Source organism: Chiroxiphia lanceolata, chromosome 4, assembly GCF_009829145.1.
Source record: "Chiroxiphia lanceolata isolate bChiLan1 chromosome 4, bChiLan1.pri, whole genome shotgun sequence".
NCBI lineage: Eukaryota > Metazoa > Chordata > Aves > Passeriformes > Pipridae > Chiroxiphia > Chiroxiphia lanceolata.
In genome coordinates this window covers 25,552,364-25,575,602 of record NC_045640.1, presented here as the reverse complement: position 1 = coordinate 25,575,602, position 23,239 = coordinate 25,552,364, and the positions used below count along the sequence as shown (strand labels likewise).

Below are 23,239 nucleotides of genomic sequence, written 5' to 3'. Positions count from 1 at the left end.
TTCTGGAAGGTTAGCAAGTATGTAGAGCAAAGTGGATTGTTGTTAACTGGACATCTGTGAAAGTTCATACTGAATTCCTGGAGTAGCAGTGAAGGATTCCTACTTTATTTCTGGTTGTGATTTCATAGATTTTTTTTTTTTAAAAACTTCTGTATCAGTATAAAATTTTAATTTAAACAGTGATACTTTATGAAGACAAGAGAATTGCTTTTAAATCTTAACCTTTGGAGGATTAGATATTTTGTGTGTACCAATCATACAACCTTATTAAGTATTCAATTTTTAGAACTGATTTTGTAATTATTCTGTAATATTTAGCTTTGCTTGGAATTGACTTGTTGGAAGCACTAGAGGTCACCCATGTTCCACAGAAAGAGAGATTTTGACTCCAGAACAACACCACATTTGTATGGGCAGGAGCATGTACCTTCAGAGAAGTAATCTGTATTGAATAAAGTGTTAAGAGTTTGCAGGTGTTCCAAGTCTTTCCCAGAAAAAAATTCAAATTAATTCCTTGCTGCTTTCCAAAGCAAGACAGATGAAGACTCTATACAAGTAAGAGTACAACAGTGTCAACATTTGATAGGATAGTCTTTTGGAGAACCACGTTACTGAAGAAAAAATTGTAGGAATAATCAGTAGAGTTGTCACGTATGGTATTCTCTTTTTTACAGTGATTATAGTTGTGCCTGTGAAAAGAGAAGTAGACTTACACAACATGCTGATTATACTTTTCATAGCAAGGACATAGCTGTCAGTCTTAACTGGCAGGTGAGCATACTGAAAGAATTGTACTGGTAGTCCTTAACCAGTTAATAGTTATTTCTAAAATGTAGTGCTAATCTCCGTGGAGCAAACAGTGTCTTAATAACTTGTGCTGAGTTTAGGTTGGCTCCAGTAGTTGTCTGCTTATATGCCACAGCTGCTGTGGTACCTTAAGTTCTAGGAAGTGAAGAGTTGTTCAGATCCTCTGCTCCCCATACTGTTAGGGAAGGAATTGTGCGGTGTTGTGCCTGTTCTTTTATTCTGTCACCTGGAACCGTAACAAACACAAAAACTGCAGCTGTCTCTTGGCTGCCAAAACCAGCTCCTAGGGTATGTATCTGCAGGTCAGGGGAAAGCAAGGCACTCTGTCAAAGATCCAGAAGCACAGCATGTCTTATGTTTGGTGTCATCCCTGTGCCAACTACGTGCACTGTCTTTTCACCTGGGCCAGTGTGAAAAGGAATTACATTTTGAGTGTGTGATTCCTTGTGTCATTAAGCATAAGTGGTGTCCACTGTCAGTGCACAAATTGCACATCAGTCCTTGCCATCAGTATGTCATTACTAGCAGTGCTACTGAATGAGGTTTTGATTTGTATCTGCTTGTTTTCTTAGAGGACTGAGTTACATTTTTAGCACCAGAATCAATTTTACTGGCAAGTATTAAGTATATAGATAGTAATAATATCTCAATATCTGGAGTATGTATTGTTGGTTTAATGACTGATTTTCATCTGTATCCCTGGGGCATACCTCCATAGCCTAGCAGAAACTGTCTGTGATAGTTACAGTTTAAAGCTTCTTGTCTAAATTTTTGTGTTTTCTATTTAGAATGCCAGTGTATTTACCTGAAATACATACCTTGACTAGTCTCTCCTGTCTTATCAGTTTTATGAATAATCCACATTGCCTTGGCTGTTGTACTGGGCAGACAGAAGGCCTCCTAGAGCATTTTAGACCTTACCTCCTCTCTGTCATTCAAAGAGGTCCACTGATCCTGTTTTGTGGCTGAAGACTGATTCTTTCTAAAAGTTAACAAAAGAATGAGTGGCTGACAGAGGAGGTACCAAAACCTCTGTAGCAGTGTTTGTCTTCTGTGGTTGTTTCATCTTAAATCAAGTCATTTTAGAGTAACAGGGGACCCATCGAGAGCTACTTCCTAAAGTGACAAACCGTGTGACTGAGGGAAGCATTTCTGTCCCTTCAAGATGCTTCTGTACATTTGTGATCCCATGGCAACTCCATGGGAATTGCCAGCTATTCTTCTTCCTTGTCACAACCCAAAGGGTTACCCAGCCAGAAGATATACAGAGATCACAACAGTGGGTTTGCAGGATTTGATGGCACACAAGGACACTGGAGCTTTATTTTCTACTTTTTTTTATTATTATTACAAAATACTAAAAATTACTGTTAGTAAAGGCATGTATACACACACAGCCCAAGAATAATTTGCATGGGGGTGGTTCTTAGAGAGTGAGGCTCCCTATTGGGTACAAGGAAGTCATTTGTGTGGGGCACAGGCATAAGGGGGTGCAGGACACCACCACATGCATCAGTCAATAGATGCTGCTGATTTCTGTTTATCGCCTGGGACATCCAAGAGATAATGGTGTGCTCTTTTCTCCCAGACCAATTTTTCATTTTTCTAGATTGTTGTCAATTCCTACTTTCTCTTAATGTTTTCTCCCTTTTCCAGACAATAAGTTGTAGTTACAGTTTCTTGTTTCGTGCATATTGATGGTGTCTCAGGATGTCTCCAATTTCTAGGCTGGCAGGTGTTTTCTCTGTCACTGTTTCAGCAGACATCTTCTGTTCAGTATTTTTCCCTTATAACCAGGTCGCCTTTAGGGCTGCTCACATCACTTCTGTGGTGAAGAAGCAAAATAAAACAATAGTCTTACGCTGACAGTTATTTGTAGTAGTGCAATTTTGGGGTTTACTGTAGTTCACCAGGAAATGGAAATAAAACTGTCACTGCAGTGAAAAGGCTCATAAAAAGTTAGAAGTCCTTGACAGTAACTCTTAGTCATTAGCTTTATTGCAGTTTTACTAAGAAAGTGTATGTCAGTCAAGATTCAATATCTGTCTTCATAGCTAAAGTTTCAAAATGTTACAGGAAAACATTGGTTATTCTCTGCTACATCTTCAGTACAATAATAGGCAGCTGTATGCAGTCTTGTATTGCAACACAAATACAAAACTGCTGAGTTTTTACCTGTCAAGGGCAAATATATCAAATTACTGTTTACACAAACCCTAAATCTGAGACTTGCTTTTATTTTAGGCAACTTAACTGCAGTTTAGATGATCTTAATTTTTCTACTGTTGTCTAATTAGATCCATAGCTAGAGACTGTCTCAAGGCTTTTGGAATTCTGCTTTTCTGAGGGTTTTTTGGATTAGGGGTTGAAAATGAAAAGGAGTTGCAGCAGTTAATGGCTTTATATGCTCATTTGCGAAATATTCACAGTAACAAAGTAATTTAATATTGCTGTTCAGATTTCTTTACTTGAAGCAAAGTGCACGCACAGATGGAATAGGAAAACGTTTTCCTGAAGGTACTCTTCAGTCAGTTACTTCACCATTAATTATAAAATTCTTTCCTCCACCTATGTCCATACATTCCCTTTACAGGATGTTTTACATGGCAGTCTGAACTTCAGGAACCATTCATACAGTAATGCTCTTTGATGATGTATAAATGGGATGAAGTTCCAACAGGAACCAAAATTGTAAAAAGACCATTTATTTCCATCTCAGTTCTGTATTTTACTGTGAACTGTTGTGTGAGAAACGTTTTGTTCCCTGAATAGTTCCTGTAGATTTATTTATAAAGTTGAAGTTTAAATGAAATACATATTTTGACAGGACATGATCTTGAATCTAAGGAATGCTTGTTGGTGAACCTCAAAGGGAAGACAGAAGGCAGACATGGACAGTCTTCTCCATGCTTTCCTTCAACTTCTACCTCAGTTATAAGGACAAAAAAAAAATACTTGGATCTAACAACTGAAAGCCAAAGAGTAGTTAAAATTAGTCAAGTCCCTTTCCAGTTCTTAGCATACTGAAAACTTTGCATGATAAATGAAACTCTGGGATTACAGTAATAGGATTGCAGCACAGTACAGTGTGGGAAGGAGGCAAAAATGGAAACAGTCCATGATGCACTACCTCTTTGTGATATTGGTCACAAGTGCTGTAAGATGCTTTTTTGTCATCAGTAAACAGTACTCAGACAAAGGTAAAAATTCTCAAATTTATTTTTATGGAAAAAAGACCTACAGAAATATTGCCCTGAAAAGTAGCATTCACTTTAATTATAAGACACTTGAGAACATGATTAAGAATAGACAGGCCTGACTTCTTATCCTTTGTCTAATATGTTGATATTATTAGGTAAAATATTGGTAAATGTTTATATTTAAAAATCACCTTATATAGAGCATTTATTTCTCTTTCAGCTCTAGGAAGAGAATGTCAGTGATAGTCCGCACACCATCAGGAAAGTTAAGACTCTACTGCAAAGGAGCTGTGAGTTTTAATCTGTTTTCACTGTAACAAAGAATATGTGCTATCAATACAAACAGAAAGGCAAAACATTGTTATAATTGCAGTCAAAACATTGAAAATGCAGGGGAAGGAATGTTGATGCCTCTTTCAATTTACATCATTTTGCTGTGTAGCTGTTTAATGTGATGAGCTAGTTAATGTCTTTTTTTACTAACTGCCTATGAAGTCAGTACAACAGACCTGTCCATCCTATTCTTTGTACTGGACTAATATCTTTATGCTTCCTATTAATTTCTTCCTTCAGTACTCCCAAGAAAATGGATGAATGTGTAAATGAATGTATTAGTTACTTGCTGGAGTAGCTGAGCATGAATTACTAGGTAGAAATAGTAATCTAGCATAGCTGACTAGATGGGAATTTTAACCTACCATTGACATTGTGCCAGAAGTAAATTTTTCCAAAAGCAGGACCTATGGAAAGGTATCCTAATCATAATGTATATGGGAATGGCAGAGTTGCTCATTTGTTCTCATTCTGTATTTTAAGTCAAGTTTGAGGGGGAGGGAGATGAAATCCAGTTCCTGCATGGTTTAAGAGAAGGAAGCTGATTGAATAAAAACATCCATCCATTCTGTATCATCTCAAGTGAAGAGAAGAAACTGTTGTTAATATTCTATATATCAAGCTGGCTACTAAAAACTGAGAGTGGCATTTATGAAGCACTAATTCTACTTTGTGGGCTTAATATCAAAAGAAGAAGATAACATTTTGGCACTTTTCAAAATCATGGGAAATAACAGCAAAAAATGTGGAAGAGAAAAACTGCATTGTAGCAGAATTTGTAAATTTAGAAAATCTGAGGATTGGAATGTCCTTTTTTAACTTCTGAAACGAAATTACATCTGTTAATTTTTGATGCTTAAATAATACAGTGCCATATATTTTTGTGCCGTTTTCTTACGTGATTTGTACTGTCTACGCAAAAAAAGCCAACATTTTTCCTATGTGGGCTTTTATAAACAATTTAATGATTGTTCTGTGTTAATTTTTGTTTTGTAGGATACAGTAATTTATGACCGTCTCGCTGAAACTTCAAAATACAAAGAAATCACCTTAAAACATCTAGAGCAGTTTGCTACAGAAGGTGGGTTATATTATGTAATATAAAAATAAATATGAAATTTAGTTACTGCTCAACTTCTTAGTTTTTCAATTTTACATTCCTCTAGTGTTTCACTCATGTTAAGTTTGAAAATTATGTTTTAGTAATGCCTCCTTAAAAATGGTCTTCTTCCTGAAAAGTTTCAGTAATAACTTCATGCTTAAAAAAACCCCAGAAAACAACCCAACACACCCACTGAGTACACAGTGGAACCTTTTAACCAAGATATATTTTTCCAGAGAGCAAATGCATTGTGCATTGTTTCTGTGTAGATTCTATTTCCCATGGTTGCTTTCATGTCCCACACACAGTGAATGCTGTAGTGATAGCACACAGGAAGAAGTAGCTAAAGTGAAGATGCTTGGAAGTGATTAGTGTACCTTTTAAGATAGCTTTATGCTGCTTTGTTTCAGTCACCAGTCTCAATAAGGGAATTGCCAGCATTCCATAATGGTGTGTTTTGGTATCTCTGCTGTTTTAATATCCACTTCTACAAAACAGTTGCCGAAGGTGGGGAACCCCTCTGTGAGGGTTCGTGAAGTAGGAATAGTAAGTAAAATTTAAAAAACTGTGCAATTAAGATGATTGATACAGACAACCAATTAGTTAATTACAGTGGATTCTGCAGTACAGATGTGAGCAGAAAAGCAGACTGTAGAAAGGTTTCTGCATTCATGTAAATTGTTCTAGCACAGTTCCCAGATCATCCATGCCATCCCCCTTCCAAGTATCTTAGTGTAAAGGATTATAGTGTTGTACTGTGCAGTATGATAGTGTTTTAATTTATCAATGAATTGGTAGAGAGTAGCTGCAAGCAGAATTATAATAGTTATGGAAATCTGAATTGCAGTGGTTTTACCTCTTCATTTGTTTAATACACTTTTACTAGAACATTAAAATTATCCTTAATGTGTCTTAAGAAATAAGCTTACACTGGAAAGCAAACTTTATTAAAATATACTTTCCTTCTAAAATACAGTCCTTATATTTGTTAAATGATGTCTGGCCAAATATTCTTATATCATCAAAGATCATTTTTGAGATGAGACTGGATGTGGCACTTAGTGCCATGGTCTAGCAACCGCAGCAGTAGTGGATCAAGGGTTGGACTTGATGATCTTGGAGGTCCCTTCCAACCCAGCTGATTCTATGATTCTATGATCATTTTTCTGTTGTACATATGACTTTGATAGTTTTTTCTTTTGCTTTATAGTGGAACTTAGAGTTTTGATTAGTGCAGTCAGCAGCTTCAGTCTCTTGGTTCTATCAGTGACAGCAGAAGCAAGTCACAGATCCGTTTCTTTTGTTAGTTTTTCATATGAAGATCTCTGCAGGAAACATTGGTTAGTCTTAAATAGTCCTAAAGTAGTAAAGTTATAATATATTATACAATAAAGTTGAAAGCAGAACTAAACCCGAACGAATTTGACTGATGATACAACCCAAAGCCTCAGATACACACTGGGGTTCTATAAAGACTTAACCAGAATTGGTCAGGGAAAAGTTACTTCAGTGTGAAGTTAGTTTGGGTCATAAGGCTATGTATTTGGTTATAGAAAAGATAAAATTAGATCAATATCTGCTGTCCTGCGTGAATTGATGCAAAACTTTCAGTCCAGTTCTTAATTACTGTTCTCATTAAATCAGCGGTGAAACTCTTTAGCAGTCATGTTGGACCGAATAAATCAGCATAAAAAGTGAAAAATTCCACCCATCTTTAGAGCCACTCTACATACGTATTGGTGTTAAGTTTGTTCAAGTACTTTTTGTATCCTTCTTTTCAACAGAGTGAATTGCTAACCTTTCAAAAGCATAAAATTCAATCTTTAAAAAAAAAGTACCTGTCTCTGGAATCAGTTAAAAAATTGGTATTTATTTTTGCATCAGATTTAAATTGCAACCAGTGATTTTGCAAAGTTTCTTATGAGTATCCTTTCATGTGGCAGTACAGTATGTCCTTGGCATTTGCTGCATGCTCTTGGTGTGTTGTTCAAAAATGAAGTGGTTAGCATGGCTGGCATTTATAAGTAAGCATTTATTAAGCTTGAGTGTTAATGTCTGCTTGGATAAATAGAAAAAGTGTGTAATTTTCCTGTTGTTCCAGTTTGTTAAGAAGCAGACTTAATGATATTTTTTTCTATTTTTCTTTTGGAAGATTCTTTTAAATCAAAACTAAAGTAATCTTTTTAAAAACTGAAAAATTAATCAGGCTCTGATTTAAAAAGAGAAAGGAAATGTCTTGAGAAAATTGCTTGCTGACATTCCATCCACTTGGATTTCTTTTCTTCATTTTGTCATCTGTAGAAAATATGCAGAAAGAATTGTGGAAATAGTATCCCTGTTAGTCAGACATTGATTCCTTTCCTCCCCTTCACCTATATTCATTGCTTTGGCCCTTGCTAGCATATCCTTATTACACAGAGTAAAAAGAATCAGTTGAGTTGTCAGCCTTTAGTTTACTCTCTTAAGTCTGGATGGTGAGACATTGTCTTTCTCGTGCTGTTTAGTTGTCAAGGTACTAGGATTACACATGATTTTCGTCCTGAAGATACTAAGTTATTCTTCTATCTAAGGCACATCATACCCAACCTCTTGATCATTTCAAAATTGCCACTGGTGCTGAGCTGTACACAGTAGAAACCTGAACAAATAAAGATTGCATTTAGCCTGGTTATGGTGTTGTTTGTCTCCTAGACATTAGTCCTGCCTGTCCCCCTTCTAAATCTACTGGCCTGCAAGCTATGGCTTCATAAGACATCATTTGCCTAGAGCAATGCTCTTTTCAGGATATAAAACCTTATGCCAACTTCATGCTCTAGAAATCTGACAATATCTGAAAATAAACTGTTAGAGCATTCACACCTAGCTACTTCAACTGAATGTAAAAGAGAGTTGTCAAAAAAAATAGGTATTTCTTAAAATCATGGAGTTGCAAGTTCTCCCTGTAGTGCTTAATTCAGATTTCTGCTGAAGGAAAAAATCTTTTAGTAATAATCAATTCAAAGATTGTAAAGTAAAATCTCCAAATGGTGCCTGTACACAAAGATTTTATTTTAAGAATTTGGAAAGCTGAACGAATCTGTAAGATGGGAAAATTAAATTACAGGATTCAAAGTTGGCTTCTAGATGATAAGTTTCAAACTTCAACTGAGAATTTCCTAAGGATATTGAGGGGAGGTGAAGAGTGTAGTTGTTACATTATGCTGTATATTTTAACATCACTGCTTTCCAGAGTAGCAACATTTCAGTTTATAAAATTTTTGCTCAGAAATGTAATTCAATCTTATGGTTTTAATGTTCCTAAAAATCTTACGTACACACCTGTTCATCAAGTGTTGGAATTCCTTCATGTTTTGTTTACAGTTTAAACTAGGTCTAATCTTACGTAAAACTTTATAGGTTTTTTTTTCTCCTGAAGTACATCTACCTGTATTACATTCAACTACTTTGAAACTGTTACTCTATTGAATAAATTTCTATTTATAGCTCATTTTTTCTTTATATATATTTTAAAAATTCTTCAAGATGTGCAGCAGTAAGCTGAAAATCAGGCACAAGCATACGTAAAATACAAAGTAAATTCAGCTTTTAGTAGTTACATTACAGGCATATCAGGGAAGGGACTAACAGATACTGAATCATACTTATTATCTGCTTTCTCTTTAGGCTTAAGAACTCTCTGTTTTGCTGTGGCTGAGATTTCAGAAAGTGATTATCAAGAGTGGCTAGATGTTTATCACCGTGCTTCTACAGCTATACAAAACAGAGCACTCAAACTTGAGGAGAGCTATGAACTAATTGAAAAAGTATGTGTAGCTTGGGTAGCTTTCTGGGGTTTGGTTTATTTGGGGGGGAAGATGGAGGGTGGGCAGAGGGATGAGCAGAAAAGTGGGTTTTTAATTATTATCCTTACTTTCTGTACCATGAAAAGTGAATCATTATTGAGGAATAATGCTTAGTGAGAAAAAAATATCCAGCAACATACTGAGAGTTGTATTGTGTAGTCCTTGAAGTTTAGATAATTAAAATGAACGAGATATTAATTTGACAAAGTTTTTGCTGCAGGTAGCTATATTGCTAGAAAGTGTAGATTTTGAGTTGAACTACTGATAAGCTTTTTTTCAGAGTTGCTCTATTATGTAAAAAAGTATAATAACAGACAAACAACATTTGCTTAATTATATAATGATCTTGGAACCATGGAGTAGTCAAGATCAGAAGGGACTTCTGGAGGTCATTTAGGCACAAATCCCTGCTCAAAGCAGGGCTAGTTTTGCTTGCCCAACATTTTGATGAAGTTTGAGTATCTACAAGGAGGGAGTTTTCCCAGCTGCAGCAGGTAACTTTTTTGATGCTCAGCTAGTCTTTTTCCCTTTTTCTCAGTTAAAATTTTTACTGATGCAGGATGTGACTCTTGCCTCTTGCTCTTTCACCATGCATCATACATCTTGTAGGAAGATGATTGCTCTGCGAGCCCTCTTCAGTTAGCAGAAGGCAGCCATGGAATCCCTCCCTTAGCTGTATTTTTTTCCCATGTTAAACTCATCTTACTTCTTCAGGCACTCTTAATATAGTTTGCTGGGGGCCCTAAACTATTTTTGTGTCCCTCTGTTGGACTTGCTCCACTTTATCAACCTGTCTTGTACTGAAGGCCCACAAAGAGAGGTGATACCCAGATGCAGCATCACAAGAGCAGAGCCTTGAGTTCCACTTGAGTTTCTGGCAACGTTGCTGCTGGAGTAGCCAAGCATGTAGTTAAGACTTCACTGCCTCAACAAAAAAGAGTCCCATGACTCTTAAATTTATAAGAAAAAGACGTGCATGAGAGCAGTAGTTTTGATACTTACATTTGACGGGGGGTATTTTTGTTCTTTTCCTTGGAAAGTATAAGAGAGATTACATCAGTGAAACTACTTAAAATTCAGAGCTTCAAGAACCTACAGTGTTTAATTAATGAAAAAAGAATGAGGGTATATAGCTTCAGTCACTTGTGGGACTTCAGTTTACATAGATGAGCAGTTTATCTAGACATGACAAGACAGTCTTAAAACTACGTAGCGTTTTGATGCTATAACAACCTGCTACCATTACAAATTCTTGTATTAGCTGCACAAGTACTTTCTCAGTATGTAGTATGTAGGCCATGCTGCAGCCAGGATTGCATGCTATTAGGTTTATAATGGTGTCATTTGCATTTAGCTAGTTTTAAAGGTATAGAAATGTGAAATATAAAAATTGCTGTATTCACAAAAACTGTATAGACTTGCTGCATAAGAGGTTAAAACCAAATATAATCAGGGCTATAATTGTAAGATTAGATGAATTGACAGGTGGTGTGTTTTTTTTAAAAAAACTGAAGTCATAATAAAAGAGAAATCAGACAGGTGCTCCTCAGGAAAAGGTAGCTGTTGCTGAACAAGCTACTGAGCTTGTGAATAATTGGTTTGAGGGTCATGCTGTGGAGTTTGTCAAGCCACATAGATGTCAAAGTTAAAACTCATAGGAATGAACTGGAAGTTCTTTAATTGTTGATAGCAAATCTGATTAATGAGTTTAGAGACCATTAATCTTGTCATAAATATGGGAAGTTAAATAAAATAAATGGATGATTAAAACTGAATTAAAACCAAAAAAACCTGCATGTACGAAATATTTTATGTTCACAGAATCTTCAGCTTCTTGGAGCAACAGCAATTGAAGATAAACTTCAAGACAAAGTGCCTGAAACCATAGAGACACTCATGAAAGCAGACATAAAAATTTGGATACTTACAGGGGACAAACAAGAGACTGCCATTAACATCGGTATTATATTTGCATTTATTTGATGGCTTTGTTACAGGTTTAGAAATAATAGAAGTTGATGGAGTAAAATTTCTTTAAGAATGGAAAGTTATCTTTTAAAAATAATATTATATGTCATTCCATAATTTGAGTGTATATTTATTTTTCAGTCACTGGTAGGGGGAAAGTGGGGAATGGTGGATTCTGCCTCTGTTAAAATAGTAAGAGCAAAAAAAGAGAGGAGGCAAAACAATAGGCCTTTGTACTTTTTATAGCTTATGAATTGAATTAAAAATACACTGTTTGGCTTTTGACAGTGAGAGGGGGTAATATTAAGAAAACATAAGTATTCTTAGTTTCCCTTCTCTATTTTTCTTCTTTCCAAGAAAGCTAGTAGCAACCATAATCTTAACTAAAGCAAAAGTACATAGATGGTACAATAAAGTACTATAAGTTTTAGCATTAATGAAAGGTTTCCTTTTTTTCTTTCTTTTTATTTTGAAGGGGGGGAAAAAAGACTAATTTCAACAATGATAAATCTGTATTTTTAAATAGGGATACACAGATGTTGCTTTTAAGTTTTAATATTATTTGCATGTGACTAAATTAGCACTTTTGCAGTAGACTAGATACATGCCTAAAATAAAACCTTACTTTAGTCATATGGATCCTTCTTATTTCTGTTATTTCAATCTTAAAGAACTTTCTGTATGTGCATGATTATTTTTACCATTGATTTCAGCTGGGGAAATCTTATGTTTAATTTTGTGTGTAGTTCTCTTAGAGGAAAAATGCCTTTTTATATTATAATGGATTTTGTGGAACAGATTTTTGAACACCAAATCTTTTTTAACAGGTCACTCCTGTAAACTTTTGAGAAAGAACATGGGACTAATTGTTATAAACGAAGGCTCTCTTGATGTAAGTAAAATCTACAAAGTTTTCAGTTAATGAAACAATATTTTACTGCTTAAAATATCCAGACATCATGAGGGAGGTTGCCTAAAAAATAACTTGGAACATCTGTTTCTCTGGAGAAACATAGAAAATTCTGTCAAAACCATAGTTTGGGGTTGTTGTTTATGTTTGTTTTGGGAGGTTGCTTTTTTGTTCTTTTTTATAATCTTCATGCTTGGAAGACTGTATGGTCTTTGTGACAAAATGTTACTGAATAACTGGAAACAGTGTAGCTACTGCACAAATGAAGCTTAGAACGATGGGCAGACAAATTCCAGGTAATAGATTTCATCCATGCAGGCACATGCCTCTACTAGCACCCACCAATACCCAAAAAACTATTCTAAGTTACTTTCTAATGCTGTTTCTTACAGAATACTTGGTATCTGGCAAAAATTGTTACTGTGTGATTAAACAGTTGAAATTGTACTCAGATGTTGAAGTACAAGGGTTAAAACTGCCAACTTCCACTTGTGCACTTCTGTACAGTGCTTTGTGGAGAATATATTATTTAGATAAAGTTGGAATGCAATATTAGTTGAAAAATCCCATGAGGGAAAAGAACTTAAATCCTTTCACCACCCTGTAAGGGAGACTTAAATGAACTCAGAAGTGGAAGAATTTCCTCATTGAGAAAACTCACTTGTCCAGAAGGCTTCAGGAGGAAATCCTAAAATGAGGTTTGTTACTTTATATGTGGTGAGGTTGCTCAAGATAAGACTTAAGGAGAGAAAATGAAAATTTGAGAATCAGCGACAGTGCCTTAACTGCAGAATGCCGTGGTACCATGTAAGAGTAGGCTACAACATGAATTAAAATACTTATTATTTTTTTAAATAAGTATTTCTTTAATTTTTTTATTCCAGTTTAGAATAATATATTTCCAACATTAGTTAGTATGAATTTAATCATGATGCCTATATTTCAAATACAGATTGTCTTAAGGAACATATTTTTGCTGATAACATTTAAAATTAAATCCCAAACAGGACAGACAGAAGCTGTTGATTAATGTCTGTTGATATAGTAAGCAACTTTTGACACAAGTAGCCTGTGATATTAATGTAGAGGCTCAAGTTTTCTTTTCTTAGTTTAGTTCATTGGATAGCTTTTGAAAGATTGCAATCATTGTTTGTTGAAAAAACAGGGAAGGTTTTTGATAAGGTCCTTAACTTTGCTTTTTTTTTTCACTACCCAACAAATCTCTGAGTAAAAATTAGCCAATACACTTGAGACTTTCTGTTCTGTATTAAGTTATTTACACATATTACTGCATTTCAGAACTGCTGTAATGCTTCATAGATTTGAAGTGCAAAAGATTAACTACTTTGTATACTTCTTCATATGTAATGAGATAAAGTGAGGTACTTTCATTTAACTACTAAAAGGAGTCCAGTTAAAATTCATTAAACAGGCATTACACATTAACCACTTCTAGTGTGATGATTCAAAAGTTCAATAAGTATCTATTAAAAAATATATTTTTAAAATAAATTTATATGAATATAGTTTAAGAATAAAAGACAGTAGTTGATATGATAACTGCACTGTACTTCCTAATTCAGACTGAAGTATCTAGATTGTATAGACATTGAGAGATCCTTTCCCTACATGCCTAAAGTACATTCAGATCATATGGGGGTGAAAATATCTTATGGCAGCTGAATTTGTATATACAAACTGGTCACTTGCAAATCTGTTCTTGGTGATAACATATATCATTTTTTTTTCAGCAGCAAGCAAATGTAGTTTGAGGAGCAGTTCAAAAAGTCATAATAAACTAGCTCTATGCAAATATTTTAACAAGAAGCTCTATTTATAAAGTTTTCTGCCTCATTTGATGGTGTGCATTTCACTGTTAGATTCATGTATGTCTTGTGTCCTATCCTTTGCTTGTTGCTGTGGTAGGTATCACATGTCAGTCTCTATTTCTAGTGTGACTAGTTGAGTCAAAAATTACCTTAGAAGTTCTGATGGAGAAGTGGATTGGGTCTCAGGAAATGGAGAGAGGGATGAACTGCTGTGATTGCAGAACGTTGAGTCAGTGCAGCTGCAAGGGTGGATGCAATTCCTCTTTTCTTTATGCATATCAGCAACAGTTGGCAAGAGGCTGTAATACTTAGTTGGAATGTTGTCTGTTAAGGAATTCGCATAGAACGAAACTTCAACTTTTGAGCAGCATAGGTCCACCTCTTGTACTGGGACTCTGTGCACCCATGAGGACTGCTGGACAACCCGGTTCCTTCAGCACAGGAGGAACTGAGCAGCCATGAAACCTTGAAGAAAATAATCTCAGTGTAGTGGGACCTGTATATTTAGGATCTGGGAGAAGACTTGCTCTGTGGCAGTCCTCTTCTCCTTGGCTCTATAAAGTATAGCCTTTTTGCTATATGAAAATGTTGATAGTTTCATAGGCATTAGGAAGGTTGGCTTTTCTTGGTTTGCATACTCTTCTGAAAAACAGTGAAACACCATACTGAGAACATTGGCAGTAAGTGGATGCTTCTTGTCATTGCTGTTAAAACAACAGTACATGTCCCTTGCATGTCAGTGACTTCTCCTAAAAAGTAGCTACCTCCGTTCTAATCCCTTTATGGACAGGTAGAGTCCCCTGTCCCTAAGACATGTAAAAACAGATTTAACCAACAAATACCTCCTCAATTTGGTCATTGTTATGACCTTAGCATGCAAGACAGAGGAGATTAGAGTAAAAAAATATATTTGTCCAGACTGTATCCCAGCTCTGTGTACTGAATTTACAAAGAATATGCTGAAATAAAAGATCCTCTTTTATATGAACCAACACCTCTATTTATGAAATTAAAAATATCCCAGACCCACCCACCTCTCTGCTCCCCGGTAGACATTGGCTGGTATAGAATGGAAAGCACTTAGATATCTCAGTTTTTTGCATCATTGTTTCGAGGCTCTACTTCCATGAACATCTGCTTAGCTTCACAAAGAAAATGTGGGTTTTTGTTAGTAAGTTCTTATATAAAAGAGCATTGGATTTTATTTGCCTTTATAGTAATGTAATGGACTGCTAAATTTCAGTATAGTACTGTTAATCATAGACAGAAGTTATAATATAGCTTTATTCTTTTAATCATGAATTTCAACTGTAACTAGAAAACAGTTTGATTACCACTCAATTTCATTGAAAAATACTTTATGGAAATGGTGTCAAGTGAATAAGGGACATTTCAGCATAGGGAGTAATCCCACAAAGGAATTTTAAATACAACAGTTTTACAGTTGGGGTAAGAGTTTTGTTTTGTCTTGGGGTTGGGGTAGGGTTTTTTTGTTTTAATGTGTAGCACTTGGAGCTGATGGCATGTCTGCTTGTGATAAAAAGTTACAGTCAGTTTACACAGAGGAGTTCACCTCTAAACAATGTCTCTAAGTGCCACATCCACGCAAGTCTTCTGAATACTTCCAGAGGTAGTGACTCCACCACTTTGCTGGGCAGCCTATTCCACTGCCTGACCACCCTTTCAGTGAAGAAATTTTTCCTAATATCCAATCTAAACTTCCCCTGGTGCAACTTAAGACCATTTCCTGTCGCTTTTTCCCTAGGAGAAGAGATCAATCCCCAGCTCACTACAACCTTCTTTAAGGCAGTTGTAGAGAGTGATAAGGCCCCCAAGCCTCCCTTCTCCAGGCTAAACAACCCCACTCTTGTGCTCCAGATCCTTCACCGGCTTCATTGCCCTTCTCTGAACTCTTTCCAGCACCTCAATGTCTTTCCTGTGATGAGGAGCCCAAAACTGAACACAGAATTCAAGATGCAGCCTCACCAGTGCTGAGTACAGGGGGGACAATCACTGCCCTGATCCTGCTGGCGACACTAGGACTGATACAGTCCGGGATGCCATTGGCCTTCTTGACCACTGGGGCACACTGCTGGCTCATGTTCAGCTGCTGTTTACCAGGACCCTCAGGTCCTTTTCTATCAGGCAGCTTTCTAGCCAGTCTTCCCCCAGCCTGTAGTGTTGCATGGGATTGTTGTGACCCAAGCGCGGGACCCCAACACCTGGCTTTATTGTACCTCATCCAGTTGGCCTCAGCCCATTGATCCAGCCTGTCCAGATCCCTCTGCAGAGCCTTTCTGCCTTCCATCAGATCAGCATTCTCACCCATCCTGGTGTAATCTACCAACTTACTGAGAGTGTCCTCAACCCCCTTGTCCAGATCATCAGTAAAGATACGAAACAGAACTGGCCCCAGTACTGAGCCCTGGGGAACACCACTGGTGACTGACTCCCAGTTCCATTCACCACCACTCTCTGGGCCCAGCCATCCAGACGGTTTTTAACCCAGTGAAGAGTGCAACCGTTCAAGCTATGAGCAGGCAGTTTCTCCAGGAGAATGCTGTGGGAGAGAGCATCAAAGGCTTTACTAAAGTCTAGGTAGACAACACCCACACCTATTCCCTTATCCACAAAGCAGGTCACCTTGTCATAGAAGGAGATCAGGTTGATGAAGCAGGACCTGCCTTTCCTAAACTTGTACTGGCTGGGCCTGACTACCTTGTTGACCTGCACATACTGTATGATGGCACTCAGTCTGTTCAATGACCTTCCCTGGCACTGAGATCAGGCTGGCAGGCCTGTAGTTCCCAAGACCCTCCCTCTGACCCTTCTTGTGAATGTGTGTCACACTAGCCAACCTCTGGTCACCAGGGATCTCCCTGGTTAACCAAGACTGATGATAAATGATGGAGAATGGCTTGGCAAGCTCTTTGGCCAGCTCCCTCAGAATGCTTGGATGGATCCCCTTGGGGTCTATAGACTTGCATGTCAAAGTGCCACAGCATATCACTGACCATTGACTCCTGGATTATGGGGATTTCATTATACAAAAGAAACAATAGACAGGAGGAATATGACTTTTCATGTATTGCTTAGATTTCATTAGAAACTAAATAGTCCACTGAAATGAGAAAAAAATCAGTACTTTCTTTACATTATAATATTTCTTAATGCTCTGGAAAATAGTTAATGGAAGTTATTGTCATTTTAAAGACTTTGTAACACGTAATTCATTTCCATCGCAATTCCTAGTGAGGGAGAGTCAGGACACCTGAAGGTCAGAATTGCCCAACAGCCTAATCTCCTTCTAGATAAACCAGTGAATTTTTAGAAGACCAGTAGAAGCAAAGTAGTCAAAAAACCATGGACAACAGTGTGTGTAACTGGGAGGAGTACGTTGGGTTGAAAAGGCAAAGCACTATCTTTAATTTCATTTCAGAGGGTTTCTTTCATTTCAGAGGGTTTTGAGATACTTAATTAGTTCAGTGTTTTATTTTTAGGTGCTTACACCAAATTTTGTTTATGTATAACTGACATCACTGAAGTAGCACAATTATTTGGTTGGTAAAGTTGTAGAAAAAATAGCAACCTTGTTGTCGTAGGATGTTACTGGCTTCCAAATTGATTATTTTATAAGCAGAAGAGGTTTTTTTTCATCTTCCTTTCTCCTCTCCTTCTTACTTATGGACTGTGAGGCAGGAAAAAGTAGGAAAAAGAGTATATTGTAGCTCTGTGAAGGCCTTTAAAAAAGAAATGCAACAAGCAATATTTTTTCCTCCTTCCTGACACTCCATGGTAGAGCTGTACTGTAGCTAACTAGATGTCAGTGACCTTCCCAAAGCAGAGTGCTGCATAAATACAGATGAATGTATTATCTACTGAATGTAATCTGAAGTTAGTAGTGGACCACAAAACAGTGACTTGTGTAGGTGTGATTCAAACTGTCATTAGCAAATGAAAAATACAAAATACATTCCTTTATATAACATATACTTGATGTTATAATTGTTAAATTATGTTAAAATATACATTTAATGTGATAGAATTATCAGTTATAATGCATGTACTTATATTATGAATTATCTGTGCTTCCTTTTTGCTAAACATTTAGGACCATTTTATATAATAGTGAATAGAAGTTGTTTCTTCTGGTATCTATATATATGTGAATGGTCTCTTGCATGGATATATAGAAAAATTATTTAATAATGCTTTTTGGCAAATATTTATGGCAAAGATTGTTTCCATTTAAAGAGCATTAAAAGTTCCACCATAGCTTATGCGCTTCTTTTTTTTTTCTGCAGAGTGCAAGAGCAGTCATACACACCATTTCTACTGTGGTTTCCAATAGTACAGCTGTTGCAAACATTCTTTTTGTTTTATACTATTTGATAGCACAATCAATCAAAAGGCAATTTCCTCAAAAACCAAAATGCCAGTGTTTCTGATTACACACCCCAAAAAAATCGGATTTAAGAATAGTAGGAATTAAAATTAATGGACACAATTTCTTTTGTGCAACAGGGAACAAGAGAGACACTTAGCCATCATTGCAGTACTCTTGGTGATGCTTTAAGGAAGGAAAATGATTTTGCTCTCATCATTGATGGTAAATCTCTGAAGTATGCTTTGACATTTGGAGTGAGACAGTATTTCCTGGATTTGGCTTTGTCATGTAAAGCTGTTATTTGTTGCAGGTAAGGTTTACATTGTTCTCTCTCTGCATTATTTTTATTGACATACAAAAATTAAGAAACTAAAGTCATGAAAGTTATTCAAGCTAAATATCTCTGTAGAGCAGTCTGCAATGGAGTCTACCTGTCAAAGTCATTCAGACTGCATATTTCCATCAAAATAATTTGTAATCCATCAAGGGTAGTCTCAGCAAGGTTGAGACAGTAATCTTGACCTTGAATTGATGCTACAGTTAACTGCAGATTTAGAGCATCTGTATCTTTTGTAGCTCTTTCTCCACAGCTGCCTTCTCTGTAAATGGATTACACTATGTAAGAAGTGCACAGAAATGTTAAAGGTACTACTTTGGCTGCTTTTTATTGCCTGAAGCTGATGGAATCAGCTTTTTTAATCATTATTATGCCTGGTTGTTATGGGGTTCCTTTGTACAATGAACCTTTTATCCTTTTCTGTAAACATCAACTATTACAGCTTCTATTGTTCCATCAAAATAAATCAGACTAATCTGAAAAATCTATTCAAAATGAAGCTATTTTTCTGCCTTGCAAAAGGACAGGGAAAAGCAAGTAATGTTATAGTATCCAAATAATCACCTGGTTTATAGTCTTTCCATCCTTTCTGTCAAGCAATGTTACGCAACCAAGAGATTTTTTTAATTAATTTTTAATAGTTAAGCTTTGTAACTGTGCTTCAGCCTGAAACACTCAGAATTTCAAACTAAGATCTCACTGTCTTTTAAACTGAGATCTTATACTGATACACAGTTTATGCTGTGTATAAACATTTTCCTAATGGCAGTAGTCTTTCTGAAAGGAAATTTAGAGCTTTGTGCTTGTTCTACTAAGTTGAGTTTTGCTCAGCATAATAACAAGCAGGAGATGCTTTCAAAACCATATTTCTTTTTCTTCTCTTTCTTTGATTTCAAAATATATTTTATGCCATTTGAGGAGATAATATTGCTTTTTCCCTTGAACAGCGGAATCTTTGAAGGATATTCTGTAGGTAAAGCTGTCTTTTAGTGTTTGCATTTTTGTAATGAAACAACTAAGTGCAAAATGAAAGTTTCTGGTCTGGTAGCATTCTCTCTGCCATTTCTATACTTTACACTTTTATAATATACTTAGGTCAGTTGGTTTCAATACATATCTAAATATATGCTCTGACATATCTTGTGGTAGTTTAAAAATTGGCTGCAGGTTTAAAACTGAAATATTTGCTTGTAACACACGCTGTTTTAATGTGTACTTTTTAATATAGCATGCTTCCCAAAAGTCAAAATTCTGTCCAAATATTTATTTTGTTAAATGCTTTATCTTCAGTGACAAAAACTTAATTTCCTTGGAGCTTGAAAATAAATAGTTAAGAACTGGCAATTTTTAATTAAGGTGAATCCCTTAAAAAATTATATATATCATCCTGACTAAACAAAAATATTGTCCCTTTCTTTGTCCATATAAAGGCAGTAAACATCTTAACCTCTCCTTGGTTCTAGAATTATGTATTACATCACTTTCTTTTAAATTTTGAGACAGTATTAAGAGAGACAGTATTGAGACAGTATTGAGACAGTATTAATAATTCACTTATTAAGAAGCATTTATTACTTATGGATCTTCCATTGGTAAGATCCACTGGTAACACAGATGAGGCTGACAAATATTCAGTTGACATTTCTTTTCAAAAAAGAGCTGTATGGAATTCCAAGCAGATGTTTGACTTAAAGACTTTGACTAACTTAATTCCAACTCTGTATTAGTTTCAGAGTAATACGTGTGAGAAGAATGTTAAATGGATTATTCTGCAGAAAAAAACGTACAGCTAAGAGTGAGCAAAATGAACGAAAAATATTTTTTACTGGTTTTACCATGAACTTGAGGCAATGAGAGTGCCATCTTCCAATTGCCCCTAATAACATTGTCTGAAAGGGAAATAAGTCACTGTTCCTGTAAAGTTAAAAAGATGAAAAAGAAGTACTCAGGTCAGGAATCTTCTGTATTAGTTGGCTGTAGCAAGTCTTGATACAATTCTCAACAGCAGTGTTCAAATAAAATGTGGCAAAAGATCATAGAAATTTTTTTTTCATGTACTTGAACCAGAGAATTTTTCAGAAGGGCTCTTGCCCAGAAGCTTTCATCCCAGATTTTCCGTGAGGCTGTAGTTATCCTGAGTAGCTTTTTCAGTAGTCAGATAGTTTGTGTTGTGCTGACCACTGAGTAATGTAATTACACAGCTACCTTTAATTTGAAGGCTTTATTATTTTTCTTTTTTCTTTTTTTTCTTTTGAAAAGTCAGACAATTAAATTTTATGAAACATTTTTCTCTGATTCATTGCACTTAAAATCTAAGAATTTTACTTAACTGGCACAGAGTAGGATTGGGGTGGGTATTTTTCAGCTGACTGTTCAACACCCCAAGTGTGAATCATGAGAAGGTGTCCTCCAGCAAATGGAGAGGAAAACCAGAAGAGCTACACAAACTCAGTACTACTTAGAGTATCATATATGAGCAAAGATAAGCCTAGGTACGAGGTACTCAGTTTCTCTTTATAACACAGTCTCAGTGTTAAGCACAATGGCTTAAGAAAGAGAGACAACCACTTACTGTACCTGGAAACTCAGTAATCTGTCTAATGTTGAGGTTTAATCTAGTTCTTAAAAGATAATTTTTTTACTTCCTAGAACTTTATAGGGTATGTAAAATGAAAAATACTGACATTTGCTTGAGAAAAATGGAAAATATTCTTTTATTTCTTTTCCAAGTGAGCTATGGACCTTATACTATTCCTTCGTATTTCTTCTAAAATTGAATCAAGTGTCAGTCTGTTCCATAGTAAAAAGAGTGCCTTGAGGATGTGAATTGAAGTCATGAAATGATACCATTGAAAGTATGATACCTAGTGAAATTGTGTGATATGATGCATGCGTAAGATCTCATTCTACAAAAAAAAAAAAAAGTAATATTAATGAATTTATAAAAAAGATAATGTGCTTTAATTTCAGAAGTTTCACATCTCTCTATGAAATACACACAGGAAGAGAGACATGAGCTTTCAATTTTTTTCCTCTTTTTAAAAAAATTTCTGTTTAAAATATGATGTTTTGAAACAGTTCTCTTTAATACATTTGTTGACTTCTTCAACATGGAGTCTTCTTTCAGCTTTTTAGTCAGAGTTTCAGAGTAAGAGTTGTGATTGTTACTATAGTTTATTGATTTAGACCAAATTTAATTCCTCATAAATGTTATGTGAATAAATGTGTGTATCAGAACATAAAAAACATGTCTAGAAAACCTTGTTTTTCTCCTACAGTTCTAACCTATGTTTCAGAATAATCATGTTCAACCTTAGATGACTAACAAATAGCCTTTATATTAGTGGGAAAGACATTCCTTTCATTGGAAATTAATGTTGGTTTAGTGAAATTTGCATTTCTAAAGGACACTTTCATCAAAATTTTTCAAATACTGTTTCTACTTTTACCCTTATTGGTTAGCTTTTCACAAATATTTGTAGCTCTGGATCTATAGATAATAGCAGTGTGATGTCAAAGATTTGGGGTTTTTTCTGAACTTTTTCTCACTCTGCTGCATTTACTTTTTCAATGAACACAATGCAATTGGTGACAAGCTTCAGCTGTCAATTTTGAGAAAAAAATTTGTTTCCATTTTTAATGTTTGTAGCTTGCCTGTCATGTGATTTAGTTATGTTATCTCTGTTTTTTAAAATTGCTTTCTAATCGTTTTCTAATTGCATTCATATTCATACTGAATGGAAGGTAGCTAGTATGGCCATTAGTTTCAGCAATCATGTAATTGCTTGTTGTTTGTGCTTTTGGTAGCTGTGGTACAGTTTACTGCAGATAGCTGGACAAAGTGATGGCCAAGCATTGTTATTAGGATCTACGTGCTTAATGGCAATAACATAATTGATGTTTCAATGTTCTTTAAATGTAAAAACATAGCATTGAATGTGGAGAATTTAATATCTTTCTTGTTTATTTGAAAAGAGATGGCAGTTTTGTTCCGTTTCTCAAGCTTTCTTTACGGGGAATAGGAAGAAGTGTGATGAGGAAATTTATGCAACTAGTGGAAAAAGAAAACATTTCTTCTCAAATTGAGTTAAGGATCAAAATTTTGGTCCAAATTGAGAGCAATGCATTGTAACCTGTAATGTCAGTCTGTCCAGTGTCAAGACAGGCAAATCATTCAGCCTTAGCTGTAATGCCAGACATCAGTGGGTAGGCAGGAACATTTTATTATGCCATGTACTGAAAAATAATTTGACTAATGTATATAGCCAAAGAAAAATTGTTTCCACAAGGTGGCTTGTTTTTATTATTGCCCTCATTAGCACTGGTTTGTGATCTTAAAAGTCAATCAGTATAAATAGGGAAGTATTTTTTGCCACATACACTTACTGGATTTGATAGAATTCTTCGAACTATAAGTCTTTAAACTAGAAAACAACTTGCCCATCAGGAATCTCATTAATAATATAATAGTATATTTTTTCTCAAGTATGACAAGTCCTTCCAGTATTTACGTACTTATGAGAA

At 35.6% G+C, this 23,239-nt stretch overlaps 1 protein-coding gene across 4 annotated transcripts in view; it reads left to right on the top strand.

Moving 5' to 3' along the window:
• The window catches only part of ATP8A1 (ATPase phospholipid transporting 8A1), a 115,826-nt gene that overhangs the window by 50,552 nt on the left and 42,035 nt on the right, over positions 1-23,239 (top strand). For all 4 annotated transcript variants that reach the window (XM_032685086.1, XM_032685088.1, XM_032685087.1 and 1 more), the window contains 6 exons: positions 4,228-4,297; positions 5,337-5,421; positions 9,106-9,245; positions 11,106-11,244; positions 12,080-12,144; positions 18,516-18,688. In XM_032685086.1, the coding sequence (XP_032540977.1) occupies positions 4,228-4,297; positions 5,337-5,421; positions 9,106-9,245; positions 11,106-11,244; positions 12,080-12,144; positions 18,516-18,688 (672 nt within the window). The remainder of the gene's footprint in view (positions 1-4,227; positions 4,298-5,336; positions 5,422-9,105; positions 9,246-11,105; positions 11,245-12,079; positions 12,145-18,515; positions 18,689-23,239) is intronic.